An 18,189-nucleotide genomic window follows, 5' to 3' on the forward strand; every position below is an offset into this window, starting at 1 on the left:
GTAAATGCTAAGCAATTGAAACTGAGAGGCTCACCATCTTCTCATGCCACAGCTGCCCGTCTCTCAGGAAAACATGAATGAACAGTGTTTACATCCTCAGGCATGACATTCTTATTTCTTACACTCCTTTTCACTATTTTCCTCTTTATTGTCTAGTCTTCTTATTTATAAGCATTCTTTTATTTATTTAAAAAAAAGAACAATATAGAGACAAAGCTATGCACTAGTAACTAAAATAATCAATAATTATAACTAAAAATCATCATAACATATGTTTCGTTGCATATGTTGTCATTTACTGATTAGGGGTTAAAAGGACTTTATAGGGTAAATTCTGGTAAATGGGGGCAGCATTTTGACAGTTATCTCATGTTAAGAAATGCCCAGTGAACCTTAATTCACCCTGTTCTGTTGTTAGATGCAAATTTTAAACAAAGATGAGGGAAGAATTTGCATCACTGTTTATCTTGAATTACCACTCAATCATCACATTTTCATATCATTTTTTTAAATAACTTTGTTGGTTTTGTAATTTTGCATATCCTTTGAATGACTGATTCCCATGCAGTTCAGAAATAATAAAATTAAATAAATAACGAAAATGATTCATTTAATAAATAAGGTATCACGTTAATTTCATAATGCACTCTTAAAGAAAGAATCTCTGTGGTTCCATTAAAAACTTTTGACATTAATGGAACTGCACTAAAAGTTCTTTAGTGGAAAAAACACTTTTTTCACTTTTTTTCACACTAATTAATAACGTCCTTTTAAGAACCAATGACCGAAAGGTTATTTGGAGAACCCAAAATGATACTTCTTCGTTTTAATAGTGTGTAGTTCAATATAATTTTTTAAAATTAGAATGAATGGGACAGAAAAAAATAAATAAATCTTTATATATAAATTTTTTTTAATGCAGTTGGTATCTCATGTGATTAATCTCAGTTGGAGTGACTGACATGTTTGCAGTGAGCACCAGTGGCCCCTATAGAGCTCCGAGGGCCCGTGAGAGGCAGGAATGTCTCTGTATCCCTCCGTCCCTGCTGCAGCTCAGGTTACAGCGTTCATAGATCACACTGACACGGCAGGATGGATCCGCTGTACGCCGGTCACAGTTTACACCCACATCTCTGTGACGGACACATGGTGAAGATGCAGCATCTGCCTGGGCTATCTAAACACACGCAGCGCATATCCATTCGTCCCAGCACCTGCCGTTTATTTGATGAGGAGCTTTCGGGTGTTTAATGTGAGATGAGCCCGTGTTCTCTTGAGAAACTTTTTCAGTTACATACAGCGGCTCTTGGTTTTATTTGATAAGAAGAATTTACTAGATCAGAGCAGTGACAATCCTCTTGCTCAGTGATCTTGGTTATGTATTTTGATTTCTCCATAAATATTTAAAGGAGTTCTTCAGATCAGCATCATAAATTCATTAGCAATTCATAAGCAAGCATTAATAATAATTTTAGAATTTCTATACATGCACATATTTTAATATGTAATATTATATAATAAAGCTATATAATTACATATGCATGCATGCATGCATGTGTGTGTGTGTGTATACATATATATATATATATATATATATATATAATTCTAATTACATGTACATAGAGAAAGAAAAGAGAGATCTTCAGACTCATCTAGCAACTCAAGAACCTATTTTAAAAAAAAAAGTGTAAGAGTAATTTTTAATCTAACAGAAAATGATCTTATTAAACCATTGACAGATCCTGAAGATGGATTGCTGTCCTTCCAGATGGGGGTCAGATCTGAAGAATTGGATCCTCAGGTGAGCTGTGGGTCCCTCTCCCCTCTCGCTGCTCCTCATGAGGGTCTTTTACCGGGCGCAGTCGAGTAGAGAGGAATGCTGAGGAAGTGAGTGTGCTCCAGGCGAATATCTGAGCATGAGCCTGAGAGACAGACAGATAGAAGGATAGAGGGATGACAAAAGACAAGAGCTGAGAGTGGCCCCGGGGCCGAGGCGACACGCCCACTTGTTGACTGCAGTCCTGTGTTAAGTGCACGGTGAATGGACGCTTACAATGGCCAGGGCAAGACGATCCGCTCTGTCTGTCTTTAGCAGCGCTCTCTGATCGCCTCTTCCTCTCGGTGTTGACACCGATCAGCAGGTGATAGATCGACACAAACCATGAGAAACTATCTGCTGCTCATTCTTACCATCTGCCTTAAATTCTTCCTCAAAACCTTCCAGCGGTGTTTTATCCTGGTGTATGTCCATGGATTTGTGCTCTTGGCGTTGTGCTGCTGAGGTCTTGAGGTTAACTGCTTCACGCTAAAACAAACTGTCCGATCATCAGTCATCAGACTTCTGACAGCCTGACATTTTAATCAAAGAAAATTCACCCAGGAGACCTAATAGACATCTCAGTTATGTTTTATTGGAGTATCAGAGAAATTGATTGAAAAAAAAAATGTACAAAAACTGTCACCGGGGTGGTACCCTTTCAAAACACTGTACCCGGTTTGTACTTTTAAGGTAGTAATATGTACCCTTTAGAGGTTAATAAGGTACAAAGGTGCATCTTTTGAAAAGGTACCGTTCCAGTGACAGTTTTTCTACCTTTTCCTCTGACAGGAAAAGTAGAAATTAAGCAAATATGGCCATTGTTGATTATAGACATTTAAAATTAATTTGAACTTTTATCTTTCAAAATTTTGATTAGAAATGATTCAATTCATATTAAGATCTCTGACTTTTAATTTCACACTTTAGTATATTAAGAAAATCAGAGGGCAGTAGTCGGTATATATAAATATATATGTATATGTAATTTAAAAAAGTGTTGAGCTGTAAGATTTCTGTTTCTTTTTGTAAGAAATTCATACTTTTATTCAGAAAAGATGCAAATATGTAACAGTAAATACATTTTTTATGATAATAAATAATTTCTCAAAGAACAAAATCTAACCTTTTTCGAAATTGATAATAATAATACATTTTACAGACACCAATCAGCATATAAGAATGATTTCTTAATGTGTACTTCTTTCAAAAACATTAAAAAATATATATTTAGTACAATATACAATGCAAATATATTTCAATGATATTAACATTTAAGAACAGAGCATAAAAAAGGATACAATATTTGAGCTCAAACTGATTGAATCAGTTTGATTGTGTAAACTGAATTTTGATTGCAGATTTCCTTATCAGAACACTATATATAATTATATAAAATATATTTGTATTTTCTCCAGTCTTTGAGCAGGAGACTGCAGAGTTACAGTATCACTCGTCGCATCATCTTTCCCAGGGTGCAATTTAGCCACAAAAGCCATTCAGAGCTTCCTCTGTTGACTAAGACACCTTTCTCAGCCACGGACATGATACAAACCTGCAATTATCCACAGACAACACGACAAATTACAGTGCCATCCAAAAACCACCTCACGAGGAACCTGATCCGGATTTCCTCAGAAACCTCTGAACCTCTGTGTCCTGAGACGTCAATGCGTGAGGTCTGGACAGATCAGCAGTGCTTTTTTATATGAAATCAAACTTTTTGTTTAACTATTTTTATAAAACATCTTGGAAGAAACCACCTGAAACATACTAGTAGCCAATGCAAAATTCAGAATCAATTCATATGAAATTTGAACTTCCAGGAAGGTTCAATAAGCTGCACTGAGATTAATGTTTACTGAATAGTAATTCCAGGAAGTTCAACAGTGGTATTTCATTCCGGAAAGCATCAGCACATTGCACAGATGCTTCAAATTTAACTATATTGATTGCATAAAATATAACTTGCATATGACTTTTAATATGGTATATTTCATGATCATTGAAAATTCCTTTGCAATTTTAAGAGGACACGTAAGAAAACTGTGCTTATATTTACATTTGTATAATGCATAATTGTTTTTTCATTCTGCATGGTCCCAAAAATGTATTAAATACAATTAATAATAAATGAACAAATAATAATACAAAATAAATAGTATATTAAATATACAGTACAAATATGTAAAATCTAAAATAAATATTCAATTACATTTTATTTGTGTAGCACTTTTTATGAAACAAATCATTGTTTCTATAATATTTAGTGGTAGCGTACCAGTATAAATATAATTTAACACATTAAATATGACATATAAAAATAAAGAAATTTAAAATAAATGAAATAAATCATCAATATAATGTCAATTTACGATATTGAATATAAGTAGTTTTATTCAGTTGTTTATAATTATAGATAGATAGATAGATGGATATATATATATATATATATATATATATAATATATATATATATATATATATATATATATACATATATATATATATATATATATATATATATATATATATATATATATATATATATATATATATATATATATATATGTATATATATATATATATATATATATATATATATATATATATATATATATATATATATATATACATATATATATATATATATATATATATATATATATATATATATATATACATATGTTATAAACATCTTAAAATGAATTGAATAATTTCTAATCAATTTTTTGTAAGATAAACGTTCAAATTAATTTTAAATGTCTATAATCAACAATGGCCATATTTGCTTTATTTTTACTGTTCCTGTCAGAAGAAAAGGTATATATATATATATAAATATGTGTGTGTGTGTGTGTTTACTTGTATCTAAAATCATTACTGAAGAGCTCTTTTGACCCAAGCTCTTTCAGGATGGAGAACACATCTTTTATCGATAATCCATCTGCTGCGAGTGAACCCTGAGAGCTGTCACAGTCCGTCAAGCCTGACATCACATTGAGATGTCAAACAGTGCTGATATGTTTTATGGATTTTATGGACCGGAGATGTAGCATGACGAACCGGAGCGTTCGGTGCACCAACAGTATTTCACCAACCTGACACCTGTGCTGAGTGTGAAGAGATGCCTGCTGCTGGAACTGTTGAAATGCATTTGAAATGGACCCCATGATATCGCTCTGATATTGTCGATGGGATCCACTCACCGTTTGAGATCTGGGAGAGAGAGAGCGAGAGTTCATGTGTGGAGGAGAGAAGAGAATCACCCTCTCAGTTTCTGTGATCTCTGAAAGAGCGTCTCGCTCCAGTGACGACCTCGGCTTTCATCTCAAACGCCAGACCATCACCTACGGCTTCGGTTACCTCTCAATGACAGCCACAAATGAGTGAAGATGTGCTGCTCCACATACAACGATGGGTTTTGAGTGGGAATTGAGGGTAGTTTTCACAGTAAGCTGGAGGATCAATGTCAGTTTAAGTGTGAACATAATGTCTGAAAACGCAGCAGTTTAACTGTTGAAACCACTGAAAACATTACATTCACACAAATAATTGGAATGCTAAAAAAAAACTTTAATTTTTAAAAGAATATGAACAATTGAGTTAGCTTTTTTACAAATTTTACTTGAATTTGAATCAAAATCAAATGTTATTATAAAGAAAATTCACTTACACAGACAGATAGATAGATAGAAGACAGATAGATTGATTTATTGATTTTAAACAGGCCAATTATATGTAATATATATGTATAAATATATATATGCACACACAAATATAATAATATCAGCTATACTTTGTTTACTTGTGTCTAAAAACACTGTCCTTGTGCCAGGTATATGAAAGGGCCCATTAATTGCAAGATTTAACATTAGAATTCTGCAACAAATATATATATATATATATTTTCTCTCACTTTTTCCCCTGCAATTGAGAGCTAACATCTACAATTCTGAGAATTTGAATTTCTGAGAATTCCGAATTGTGTGGAAACTTTTTTTCTATCATTCGATCAGAGAATTCTTAGAATTGTAACATGTAAACTCAGAATTCTGAGAAATAAATCTCATAATTCTAACTTTTTTCTCAGAATTCAGAATGTATATATAAACGCTCTCTCTCTCTCTCTCTCTCTCTCTCTCTCTATCTACTGGTTGCATTGTTATGTGGTTACTAAGATGTTACTAGTATATAAGGCATTTCTGTCTGAAGCACAAACATTGCAGCACATACTCCAAATTTTACGTTATGATAGGGACTGTCCTACAGTATGGGAAATATTAAGTCCATACATTATTTACCCAGCCATCATTTTTTTAATGAATGTGATTTTACAAAACTGGGTCTTGTGTAGAGAAACAGAAGTGAAGTCTTCTCACATAATTGCCTGTGCTTATCCTCTTGACAGTTTTATCACTGTCTTGTTAGTGTTCATTTGTAGACCCAGCCTCTCATTAGCTGTCCCTCAGGCTGTGTGCAAATACAATATAAAGCGTAAGAACTGCACCACTGGGTAGCAGTATAATATCCCCCGTCATGGAATTTTTTTGACTTGTGTAGTTAATATCCATCAAATGGTCAGTTAAGAGTTCAGCTCAGAGAAAGTGTCCTGGACTCTTCATCACTCACAGCAAGCATCAGTGTGGCCTGCCGAAGGGGACAACAGCTCTTAACTGGGACAGATTAACCTGTGATTGCACCAGTCAACCTGTGGCTCTGACATATTGTGCCTCGTGACGCTGATCTGGGGTCAGATGTGCACTTAATCATAGTGAATTGTAAGATAATCGCTGGGGAAGATAAGCTGAGATGTGCAGTGGAGATTGGTGAATAGGTGGAGTTTGACAGGTTAACTTCCAGCTCCTCAAGTCGTAAGCTCTTTTTCAGGACTTCAGTGTGAGAAAAGGGGTTTGTTTCAAATCATAGTGAGCTGCCTACCTAGGGAGCATTTAAAGGCATTTTAAGTGTATTCACAGTGTTGGTGCCATTTGTTGTTTCATATCTATTTTTCACTGAAAAGACAATGTCAGGATGAATTGCAAAAAGAACATTGTAAAAAAAAGAAAGGAAATGTCAATGAAATGTTGATTTATAATGGTAACGATATATACAAAATATACAAATTAACCAAAAAAGAAAGAAGAAGCTATATATATATATATATATATATATATATATATATATATATATATATATATATATATATATATATATATATTTACATTTAATTTTAAATAATTCATCAGTGCTTTAAGTAGACATTTGAAGCATATTTTGCCATTTGAAAGTTTTTCTTTTTTCCAGATTAAATATAGTAATAATAATAATAGTAATTGTATTATTATATTTAGTTTCCAAAATAATCATAATACTTGTTTTTATTATAAATATAAATATTATCATATATGTGTCATATATATATATATATATATATATATATATATATATATATATATATATATATATACACACAAAACAAGTATTATAAATTAAAAAGCATTGTGTCATTAGCTTAGGAACATGACAATTCTATTGAAATCAATTGTGATCTAGTCCCTGAAGTGCCATTTTAATTAGGATGTTGCCTCGGCAGACAGTTGCCTGTGTAGACAGTAGAGAGCTGAATAGGAACACAGCCACTCTCTCTGTTCAGGTGTGTGAGAGAGAAAGAGCAGGGTAAAGGGGAGAGATAGCTCGAGGTGTGATCTTATCTGATGTTAGCTGAAGAATGACACCATAATGGAACAGCAAGGGTGTAATTATTCTCTTCTCCTCTTCTCTCCTCGCTCCCTCCTTCTCTCCACCCCTTCATGCTCTGCCCTCTCTGACAATTGAAGATTAATGGCAGAGATAAGCGCTGGTTCCTGCCTGTCTCCACCGCATCCAGTCGCAGGCCCGCTTGGTGAATGGGAATCCCTGTTTCAGATCACTTCTCACTCTCATGGTGTAAATCTTGCTCAGGGTGTAAAGTTTGGTATGCTGGATTATGAATGTGTGTATGATGGCCAAAACATTCATATGTATTTGACATCAGCATGTTCTTGTCATCATATTTTATGTTCAGAGGAACAGAACCCCTTAGCTAAGGTTTGAGCATCATAAATATAAATTAAGCCTAACTATTGGGTATTTATTTATTTATTTGCATTTTAACTTTTTTATATACATTTTTTTTTTTTTTTTATTTATTATTATTTTTTATTTTTATTCTTTAATAAAATGACACATGCATACGTATGTTTGAACAGTGTTTTCACATGTTTCAGCTATTTTGCACATATATTTTACTGGTAAATAGTTACTAAGAAACAGAAGTCATAAAAAAATATAATTTTAAATTTATTTAAAAATAAAATAAGTAAATAAATAAAATAAAACATAAATTAAATAGTTGACATTATACATGAACATATTGCAAATAGTTAATAAAAATAAATAAATAAACATCTCTGCTAGGTGTACTGGTTTGACCTCAACACATTGCAAAAACTTCCTTGAAATATTTAAAAATGCTAAAATAATAAATCTGGTGTTTAAAATGAAGACCAAATTATTAGTACAATCATTGTGTCACTTAATGTTTGTGTAGCCTTATGTTAATGCAATTCTATACGCCTGTCACTCTGAGATGCATAGCCAAATTAAGGGACAAATGACTTTGCATCCACTAAAAATCACCAAAACACCATCCGATTAAATAACACAGAGCAAAAATTAAGTTGGTGCAGAGAAAAGGTCCTGCAGCGTTTGAGTGCACTTAAATTTGAACTTTTATATTTAATGCAATAATGTTTTGGCATTTTAAGCATTCAGCGAAGGGCCACGTTATGTGTGATTTTGTGGTGTTATATAGTTTAATATAGTTGGTTAAAGTATGTGTTTGTGTGTATATACCCTGCAGACACAGGTGTGTGTTTGTGTGTGTGTGTGTGTGTGTGTGTGTGTGTGTGTGTGTGTGCGTGTGTGTGTATCACCTCTGTGATACAGGTTTAGGGGGGAATTGTGTTTCAGCATTACAGAGGGTCTTTCCTTAATCCATTCACACCCTCCGAGTGACCCGAACTCAGGAGTCTGTCCACTGACCGAGACTCAGAGAGAGCCAGAGAAAGGCCTGGAATAAAGGAGAAGAGATTATCCTCCATTCCTGATGTAATTCACTCTGTGTTTCCATACCAAACGCCTGAGAGATTCCCACTGAAGTCCAGCATTTGAGAAACGTCACACGTGACCGTCCACATAATCCCCACAAAGAGGGTAAACTGACACCCATCATGATCCATATCATTTGAATACTATTTCGTTTGATTTACTTTGATATATTGAAAAGCTAAATATCAGACTAGAAAATTACTAGGTTTTTAATTTACTGATAGTGTAACATTTATTTATACATAGAATAATAGTCCTTTCAAAACCTACTGTATATTTTCCCTTCAGTTTTTTTTATATATATTTGTGGGAACACTGATGTTTATAAAATGATAAAATATCCAGTTAAATATCTTGTCATTATTATAACATAATTTAAACAGTAACCCACTAACTTTATTTTCAGCAAAAATTTTAAATTATTTGAACGTCAATTTGTAATATTCTAAGAATGTTCAATGTCATGTTTAGAATATTTAAAGTTTAAAATAAGTTTTTTTAGAATGTTAATCAAGATCAAAGACATTCAGAGAATGTTGATCTCAGTTTACTTCCAACGCTATGAGAAAGTATAGCAAATATGAATAAAGTTATCAGGACCTTCCATAAAAATCACATTTATATAACTTTTGAAAATGTTAAAGCTGATGAACATCCATCCCTGATGGACATCATTAAATCTGTAGCTCTTCGTTTACAGCACAAAATAGACATGTAAACATAAAAATAATTATAGTTTTACTACAAAACCTACAGATGGTAACATCTCAAGTCATAAATATTTAACATTACTAAATCAACCTAAATACTGTAATTCATACAAACAAATTTTATTTTTATGCTATAAATCAGGTAAAAAATCTCTTTATATAGGCAACAATTGCAGGTTACTTATTTTTAACAGAGCAGGAAAAGTACAGTGCATATCAATTTGTTGCATTCATCACAGTTTATATTTGAATATGTTATATTAGGATCAGTTATTACATGTTTTTGAGCCATTACTTCGGTCATGGAGTCTCTCAGAGGTTCAGGGTTAGGAATAGAGCTGGTGTTGATGGTGGTGACAGCCGATAGCTTCGTATTAAAAGCTTTGTTCGAGATCATTTATGTCAAACCTGGAGCAGGTGAGTGCTTGTTGAATCAGGTTGAGTTCAGAGTGAGGCGTCAGCTTAAATTTCTGTTGATTTGGAGGAGGAGCGTTTAGTCAGAATTTCCCTTCATATGAAATACACTTCATATCTGAGAATCAATAGCTGTACATGGGCGTATGATCATTTATGCATATTTAGTTTATGTTCATTCATTAGGCAGAGGTGATTAATTCAATTGAGAAAATTGAATTCAACTAGTGAAATTACATACATATTTTATTCTATTTGTTTAAGTTTCAGTTTTATTTACTTATAATAATCCTGCATTAAAAAGCAACCTTATACCTCACTGTGTCCATACGCTTAATGAATATGTGAATACTCTGAGTGAATATTGTGTCACACAGAGACTCCCTGAGTTTTCTGAAGTCATGAGTTTGCTCCTTCGAGGATGACAGTAGAGAGCAGGGTAAACACACTCCTGCTGCCCCCTGCTGGAGGAATCCCCGATCACACTCCTGCACATCTTATCAGTGAATAATAGCAATATTCACAAGGTCCGAGGGCCAAAGGTTCATCTAATGCAGTGATTCTGGAAAATGACGTCATACGGTGACTCACCATGACCTGACAGTTCTACAATAGGATATAATCTCTATAATATCATAATCTGTCAGTGTGATTCATAGTGAGCCATTCGAAAAAATATTGTTTTTCTTTTTCAGGAAAAAAATAAATAAAAATAAATATATATATATATATATATATATATATATATATATATATATATATATATATATATATATATATATATATATATATATATATATATATACTGAACACAAAACCATCACTCTAAAAAGATTTATTATTGTAGTAAATAATTGCATCATTATTTACATGGGCCTAATATTTGAGGAATGTATGTATTGACAGTTTATAATAAAAAAATAAAAAAACAGCTAATGAGATTTCACTGGTGGTGATTTTTTTTCCTCCTCATATATAACATTTGATGCATAAGCAGATAAATAGTATAAGAGCTAAATACTTCACATCTCTGCAATAAAATATGCAAGCAAAAAAAAAAAAAGTATTAAATTGGCTTAAAGTCTAGAGTAACTGAAAGAAGAAAATGTGAAGTTTATTTTTTAACCAATAACACGTCATCCACATGATTTTTAGGTTCTTAGGAGGAAAGCTAGAAAAAAATAAAAGACATTTATGAAATGTTTTTAAAAGCATTTTGATGTTGTTGTTCTTAAACATAAGTGCAATAAAATATTTTTAGTGGCCCATAAATATATTTGAACACTTGAAACATGCATTAGATAAAATATCAAAACAAATGGCATTCATTTTAAAGAAACAGCACAAGCAAAACATCTGAGACACTCTTATCTAATGCAATGACTTTTTAAAGATTAAAATACCCTTTAAGCCTTTGTATGAATAGCCTATGAGTACAATACAATTTTGCGGCAAACATAATTCAGCTAAGTTTAGTTTTGCAATGCACTTCATAGTTAATGTGGCAGTTTCTAACTAATGGACTCAGTTCAGCTCCAGTCTGAAAATCATCGCCTGTTAAACAGATTTTTTGCTGTGTTTTCTCTTTAGTACATCATGATCTCTTTGGGTGCATCCTCAGTTGGTTTCTCCTGCTCTTTGCGGCGAGTGTACGCAGCGTGGACGTACAGATAGACCACGAGGATGGCCAGCAAGTTGAGGCCGATGTACGGTATCAGGAGGAAGAACCCTGCCTTTAGCGTAATTTTTGGATTCTTCAACTCCACGTTGGCTTCAACTGCTTTCACCAGTGTCTGGAACATCTCGCCCAGGAAGATGTTCGACACGTACAGAATCAGTGCCAGGGTGGCCACACTTACTGGACAAGAGATAAGACACATTAGTAAACTTTCCCACGCACAGAGTCAACAGAGTAGATGTGTGATGGACTGAATTCAGGGGATCAACTTGAACATGAGCGAAATCTGAACGGGGAACGTTTTCACTCTCATGAGAAACTTACAATCATATTGAAGCCTGTTTCTGCCAGGAGATAAAAACCTCTTTATCCTACAATTATGACTTTTTTTTCTTGCAGTTTTGAGAAAAAATAAATATATATTTTCCTCAGAAATGTAAGATATTAATTCAGGATTGTTAGATATAAACTTGAAATTGAAAAGTCATCAGAATTCTGATCTTACAATTCTGAATTTATATCTCACCATCCTGACTTTTTTTTCTCGTAAATCTGAAGAATATATATATATATATATATATATATATATATATATACATACATACATATATATGCTGTCAGAATTGTAAGATATAAAGTTAGAATTACTAGATATATACTATAGAACACTAAAATATAAATTTGGAATTTTTATCTCACAATTCTGACTTTTCTCTTGACAATTCTCAGAATTGAAAGATACAGTATAAAGTCAATATTTTGAGATATAATCATGAGATAATAATAGACTTGTTTCTTTCAGTTATGAGAAAAAAAGTCAAAATGCTCAGAATTGTGATTAAGAATTTATAACGCGCACTTTGGATAAAGGTTAACTTGCAAAGTTTATATATCATAATTATGACTTATTTTTAGTATTGCACTTTATATAATTTTTAATTTTTAATTGCATAATTGTGGGTTTATGTATTGAAGTACATTAAAGAGTTCTATAGAAAAATATTCAGAGAAAAAAAAATACCTCACAGAATTGTGAGATATAGAAAGTAAATTTATATGGAGAAATTTGGAGTTACCCTTTTTTTGTTCTTTGTTTTTTTTTTTTCGTGGCAGCAACGGGATTCCATTTAATACTATTGGAATGGCTGGATTTTGAATGTGAAATTTAGCTGACTAACTGTGAATGTGACCAAAAATGTACTCAAATGACTTGGAATGTCTTTTAAAATCATTTAAAAAGTTCTAACCTTTAAAAAGAGTGAATAATTAAAATGAAGAGGTCAAACGCAAGCCAAATAGTGTTTGAGATTCAGATGTCTTGGTGTGAGGGAGTGTTTGCTCACCGCTGAGTCCACTGCATGTGTACAGTCCTATCGGTCCCATGTATGTCTGATATGGGTTACTGAAGCTGTTGTACAGTGTGACCAGAATACTGCCTGCAGACCCGAAAAGAGCCAGAGCCAACAGGATGACAACCAGAGCATGCAGGATGATCGGAGCACCTGCTACTTTCGCCAGACGGGTGAACACTGAGAGCCAGAGAGAAGGAGAAAATACAGTATATCATGAGTTTAATCTCGTGAAACAGTGAGGTTTGATATAAAATGACATAACCTTTGATGTATTCCAGATATAAAACAAGTCATGTGGTTTTTATGAAACGGCGGTTCAAATTCCTGCAGATTCCAAAGGTCATCTTAGTTCTAGCTTTTTATTTATTATTTATTGTGCTTCTTGTTATTAATATCACAAACAGTTGCTCAAAACTGTATTTGGACACATTTAAAATATAAGAATGTGTTTAGATAACAAAATATCGAAACAGATGGTATCTGCACTAAGATGCTGCTTTTTTTCATGATCGTTTTTGCTCAATGTCTGTTAATTCAGCTGGAGTTCTGGTCATTTTTTTGTGGATGCATTAAGTCAGTTCACACAGATGTAGAGATTCACTTTCACCTCACATTTCCCAACCACAATGTGGCACAATACTGTTTGTAGTCATTTTGAACACTCTCAGAAAAAAAGGTACAAAAGCTGTCACAGATGCAGTGCCCTTTCAAAAGGTACATTTTCAGTAATAGTACAGTACATATACATGTACTGTATGTACCTAAAAGATTAATTTTAGCACCTAAAGTATACATATTAGTAGCTTAATGTGACATATTTCTACTTTTGGAAGAGGCATCATCCCAGTGACAGCTTTTGTACCTTTTTTTTTTATCACGAGAGTGAACAGTATAGGATATAATTTGCTTTTTATAAGTTTTTGCATAATTTGATTAATTAAAATAAATGCTAATTGTTCGATATTTTGTATCTAATGTTAAGTTGTTCATACATTTTTGGGTCGACTAAATTTTTTTAGATAATTCAGCTTATTTATTTAATTAATTGTTATTTTATTTTATTTATTTAAATGATCCGATTTATTTTTAACATGTTTTAAAAGACAATAAAATACACAAACATATAATGAAAAAATTGCATGATCTAGCATGTAGAAAATGAGTTGAAGTCTTATTTGAAGCTCACCGATCACTTGTTTTCCAGGTGAGTCAATCCTGGGACATCTGATTTTGGTTTCTGTGCCATTGAAAAGGCCAGTTTCGAGACTGGAGGTTCCATTGAACTCTGTAGTTCCGGGCGGACCGCAGTCCAAGACGGCATCGGCCCAATCTGTCGACATCCCGAAAGCCAATAAAACCACTCCAGCTGCACATAAACCAGCACTTGACAAGAAATGCGCTAGTTTCTCCGAAGACGGCATGGTTTCAGTGTAACTTCAGTGTCTGAAGTTTATCAGTTTGTCAAGCAGACCTTTATTCCTGTTGCTTTGTGGCTGGAAAATGGGAGATCTTGAGAGGAGGTGAGGTGTTGGTGGCTGCTGGGGTCATAAATGATGTTGTATAGGTTGTACTTTGTCTCTGATCTAAAACCAGTACCTGCTGTTTCCCTGCAGTGGCAAAAGGTTTGGTCTTGGGTGAGGAAACAGATCTCAGATAAGCTCCTGATGAAACTCATCACCAGGAGGGCAATAAAGTCATAAAGTAATCGTCTGTACAGTCACGGAGAGCAGCTCGTGTTGTCATGGCATTTATATTGGAGCTCACAACATCATAAAGAGAGTGACGTGGGTTAGCTCAGAAAGAGAAGCTCAAGAAATCATCTTCTGAGGGGACAGAAGTCCTGCTTTACTGGTGAGGTGTAACCAGGGTTGGCGTTATAGGAGCCGTTTCCCAGATCCTTCTAATTTTATTACTGGGCACGTGAATGATGGCCTTGGGCACAACATTTATTATACTTACAGTAATAAATTATATGACAATGTCAGTAAAATTCATAAATCTAAGATATTCTTCATTGCTTTTAATAAATACACCTTTTACATTTATTTCAAAATGTATTTAAAGATGATTTAGTAAGCTGTTAGTTAGCAGTGATTAAAAGAAGTTTAAAAGAATGCAAAATAAAAGGAAAAATGCTGATTAAACAAAAATTTGTTGCATATTGCTCATTAGATAACTTTTAACATGTTAAAGAATGTTTATATTGGACATCAGAATCTCATCATAGGGCAGAAAGCATGTTTATATCACATAAATGTTGTGTATTTCCTGAATGCTATATTTATTTTTAGTGTGATGCTTTACAAGATCCAAAGTCCATTTACGGTGATACGGTATCACCGTGGTTATCACAACACACCCACGAATAAAAATGCTTACAAACGGAGATAATACGACCATAGAGTGGATTACAGATATATAGCCTGCCCTACCAGAACAATACAAAACTTTAAAGTAAAAATATTTTACAATTATTTAAAAAATATATATATTTTACCAGCAGATGGCGTCTCTTCTATTTCATTCAATCTGAGAGAACAGCATTGTGATGTTACTGTTGTATAATGATGTGTGGACTAAAAATGAATCAGAGATTAGATTAGTCATTAAACTCATTTGTATCTTTAATCATTTTATTCTTTTTACTTAACTATTTCTACTTGGTCTACAATTGTACCTAAATATTTTTCAGAATTTTCAGTTTATAAAGATGATTTAATTGCGTTTAATACATTTTCAGGAAGTTATTTTTTATTTATTTATTTATTTTTATTAACTGCTGTGCTGAACAGTTGCTGTAAAACTAATACAGACTGAAAATGTGAAGGGTTGAAGACACAGTTGAAGACACGCAGTCACGTGGTATGTGGTATTTGTCTTTGCGCTGACCAGGATGCACCAATCACAGGCGTTTGTGATGACTGGCTATTTTCACTTTATTATCAAATCCCTCAAAGCAATAGAAACAAAACAGCGACAGAACTAGACACAAACTAGCATAAATTCGTATTAAAATTAGAAGCTAGATGCAGAGCTAAAACGGGAATCCGACAGAATTAATACTGTAGCTAAAAACAGGGGATTCAGCAGACCCTGAGACACAATGCAGAACTTGAACTAAAGTCAACAAAGTTAGAGGGAGAACTAAAAGAAAATCAGGGGTAAACGCTGAACTAAAAATATATATATATATTTTTTTGCATTCTAACCAAATGTTGGAGACAGTAGCCTAGCTATTACTATTATATATATATATATATATATATAATGGATTTCAAGGAAGTAATCCAGCATTTTGGGCCACTGCGCGCCCCCTGGAGGACGAACATAAGAAACATCATAAGGTTAAGCCGTACTTTGGACACAAAGTAGTTCGTATAATTTCAGAAATGGTCGCCAGGCGGCTCTGAGCTCACGGAAAACGCCGGAGAAGCGGGCGAGCCCCTGACAGAGGAGTAAATCTGCAGATCAACACCAATCCTCCCGTTTCCTTCTCCTCCTCCAGCAGCAGCAGCAGTGGTCAGCTTTCAGCAGCCGCCCGGCGCGCTCTGCGCTCCCGACCTCCGGATCATAACCACCCGTGCGCTTCAAAAATCTGCGTTCGTGTTGGAGTTTACGGTAAGAGAATGATGTGGCTGTTTAATCTGAATCCAAACTGCAGTATTCAATGTGGCACATGTGTAAGAATGTTGTGTTTTTCAGTGCGCCGAGCGCGTAACGGAGCTGTGCGCTCCGGTGCGTTTGATACACCCATATACTCGCATGCAACCAACACTTGAGACTGGTTTATTTTCCCTGACGTGTTCTGATCCGCTTTATAGAAGCGTTTGCATGTAACGTTAACAAACCTTGGATATCAGGTTTTGATGGAGCGCGTTGGCTGTGTTGGTATCTGTAGGTAAAGTGGGTTAGTGGAACGAACTGTAGCCATGGAAGGAGACGGGAGTTTGGGGAAAGGCTCATTGGGACTCGCTGTTCACTCTCATCCCTACAGATATGCAAAGGGAACACGCGGAGTAGAGGAATGTCAGGAGCGTAGGTGTCTTTCACAGAAGAGACAGAATAAGAACCCGAGCTAGAACCAAGGTTAGACAGTAGCAGAACCCAGAACCCGTGGATCTCTGCAGCAGTGCGACTACGTCTGTTTTACAACTCTCTCGTTGTTGACGTTGAGATATGCACGGAGTTCATGTTTTCAATAAGTTGAAGGATTCACTGAGTCATTGAAAAACATACTGTCTGCTCTTTTAATGAATCACTTTAATTCATAATCAGTCTGTTAACTGCAACCATGTTAGTCATAAATGTGTGCATGCTTTCAATCAGGTTTTACATGAAGTTGTGTACTTGTGCATATAACACAGCAAAATATGCTGATTTGCCAAAAATATTACCTGATTTGAAGATGCTGAGTTTAAAAATAGCAATATAAAACTTTATAACAAGAACAAGATTTGTTTTTCTTTTTCTGATTATATGTCAGTTTTAATGTACTTCTCAAAATAACGAAAACAGTCAAGTGTTAGAAAGGAAATAATTTATTTAGTATCATGCATGTGAAAACCGGCTGAGAATTAATCAACTAGTAGTAATCTGGCTCAGAGCATGCTACAAAGTGCATCATGTTTTATGAAAAAGTGGGATGTGCACTATTTTTGGATTCAGCATCTCGGAATTAGTAGGAAACATGTATTGGATTTTATTCAGCAAATATAATGCAATAGAAAACTGAATGTCAATCCTATTGGCATGAGTAAAATAGTTCTCATTAAATTTTAGAATATTTCCTTCATGAAAGCAATCATCTGATGATAAACGCATTTATTTACATTTAAGGATATGCATTTATAGATGCTTTTAAAGAGCAACGTATAACAGAGCCAACATTTGTTTGAAGTAAACATGTATTGTAAACAACTCCACTGCTATGTAGAGTATTTTAAGGCAGCTTTTCTCTTTGAGAATTTGAAAGTACAACAGAGGTTTATGTGAAAGCATTTTTCAGAATCATTTTATTTATTTATTTATTAATTTTCAGGGGAAGTGTGTGTTTGATTTAATAATGCTG

The 18,189-nt window shown here is 33.9% G+C and overlaps 2 protein-coding genes across 3 annotated transcripts in view; one reads left to right on the top strand and one right to left on the bottom strand.

The window, feature by feature from the left end:
• Positions 1-10,911: 10,911 nt before the first annotated feature.
• On the bottom strand, positions 10,912-14,713 carry LOC127968745 (clarin-3). The gene is made up of 3 exons (XM_052570081.1): positions 14,308-14,713; positions 13,113-13,298; positions 10,912-11,949 (listed from the first exon to the last, which is right to left on the bottom strand). Exons 1-3 carry the CDS (start codon positions 14,540-14,542, stop codon positions 11,678-11,680), a joined length of 693 nt encoding a protein of 230 aa, XP_052426041.1. The 5' UTR covers positions 14,543-14,713; the 3' UTR covers positions 10,912-11,677.
• Positions 14,714-16,536: 1,823 nt separating this feature from the next.
• The window catches only part of LOC127969093 (receptor-type tyrosine-protein phosphatase epsilon), a 66,418-nt gene continuing 64,765 nt past the window's right edge, over positions 16,537-18,189 (top strand). For both annotated transcript variants that reach the window (XM_052570768.1, XM_052570770.1), the window contains exon 1: positions 16,537-16,739. The gene's annotated coding sequence lies outside the window, so the exon portion shown is untranslated. The remainder of the gene's footprint in view (positions 16,740-18,189) is intronic.

The sequence above is a fragment of the Carassius gibelio genome, chromosome B12 (genome assembly GCF_023724105.1).
Source record: "Carassius gibelio isolate Cgi1373 ecotype wild population from Czech Republic chromosome B12, carGib1.2-hapl.c, whole genome shotgun sequence".
Lineage (NCBI taxonomy): Eukaryota > Metazoa > Chordata > Actinopteri > Cypriniformes > Cyprinidae > Carassius > Carassius gibelio.

Bases quoted from the DNA above. Each gene is read 5' to 3' on its own strand.
- LOC127968745 (XM_052570081.1), bottom strand. From the start codon at position 14,542: ATGCCGTCTTCGGAGAAACTAGCGCATTTCTTGTCAAGTGCTGGTTTA. The intron at 13,299-14,307 runs GTGAGCTTCAAA...TCTGGCTCTCAG, and splicing joins ACCTGGAAAACAAGTGATCG to TGTTCACCCGTCTGGCGAAA. The intron at 11,950-13,112 runs GTGAGCAAACAC...TCTCTTGTCCAG, and splicing joins CACATGCAGTGGACTCAGCG to TAAGTGTGGCCACCCTGGCA.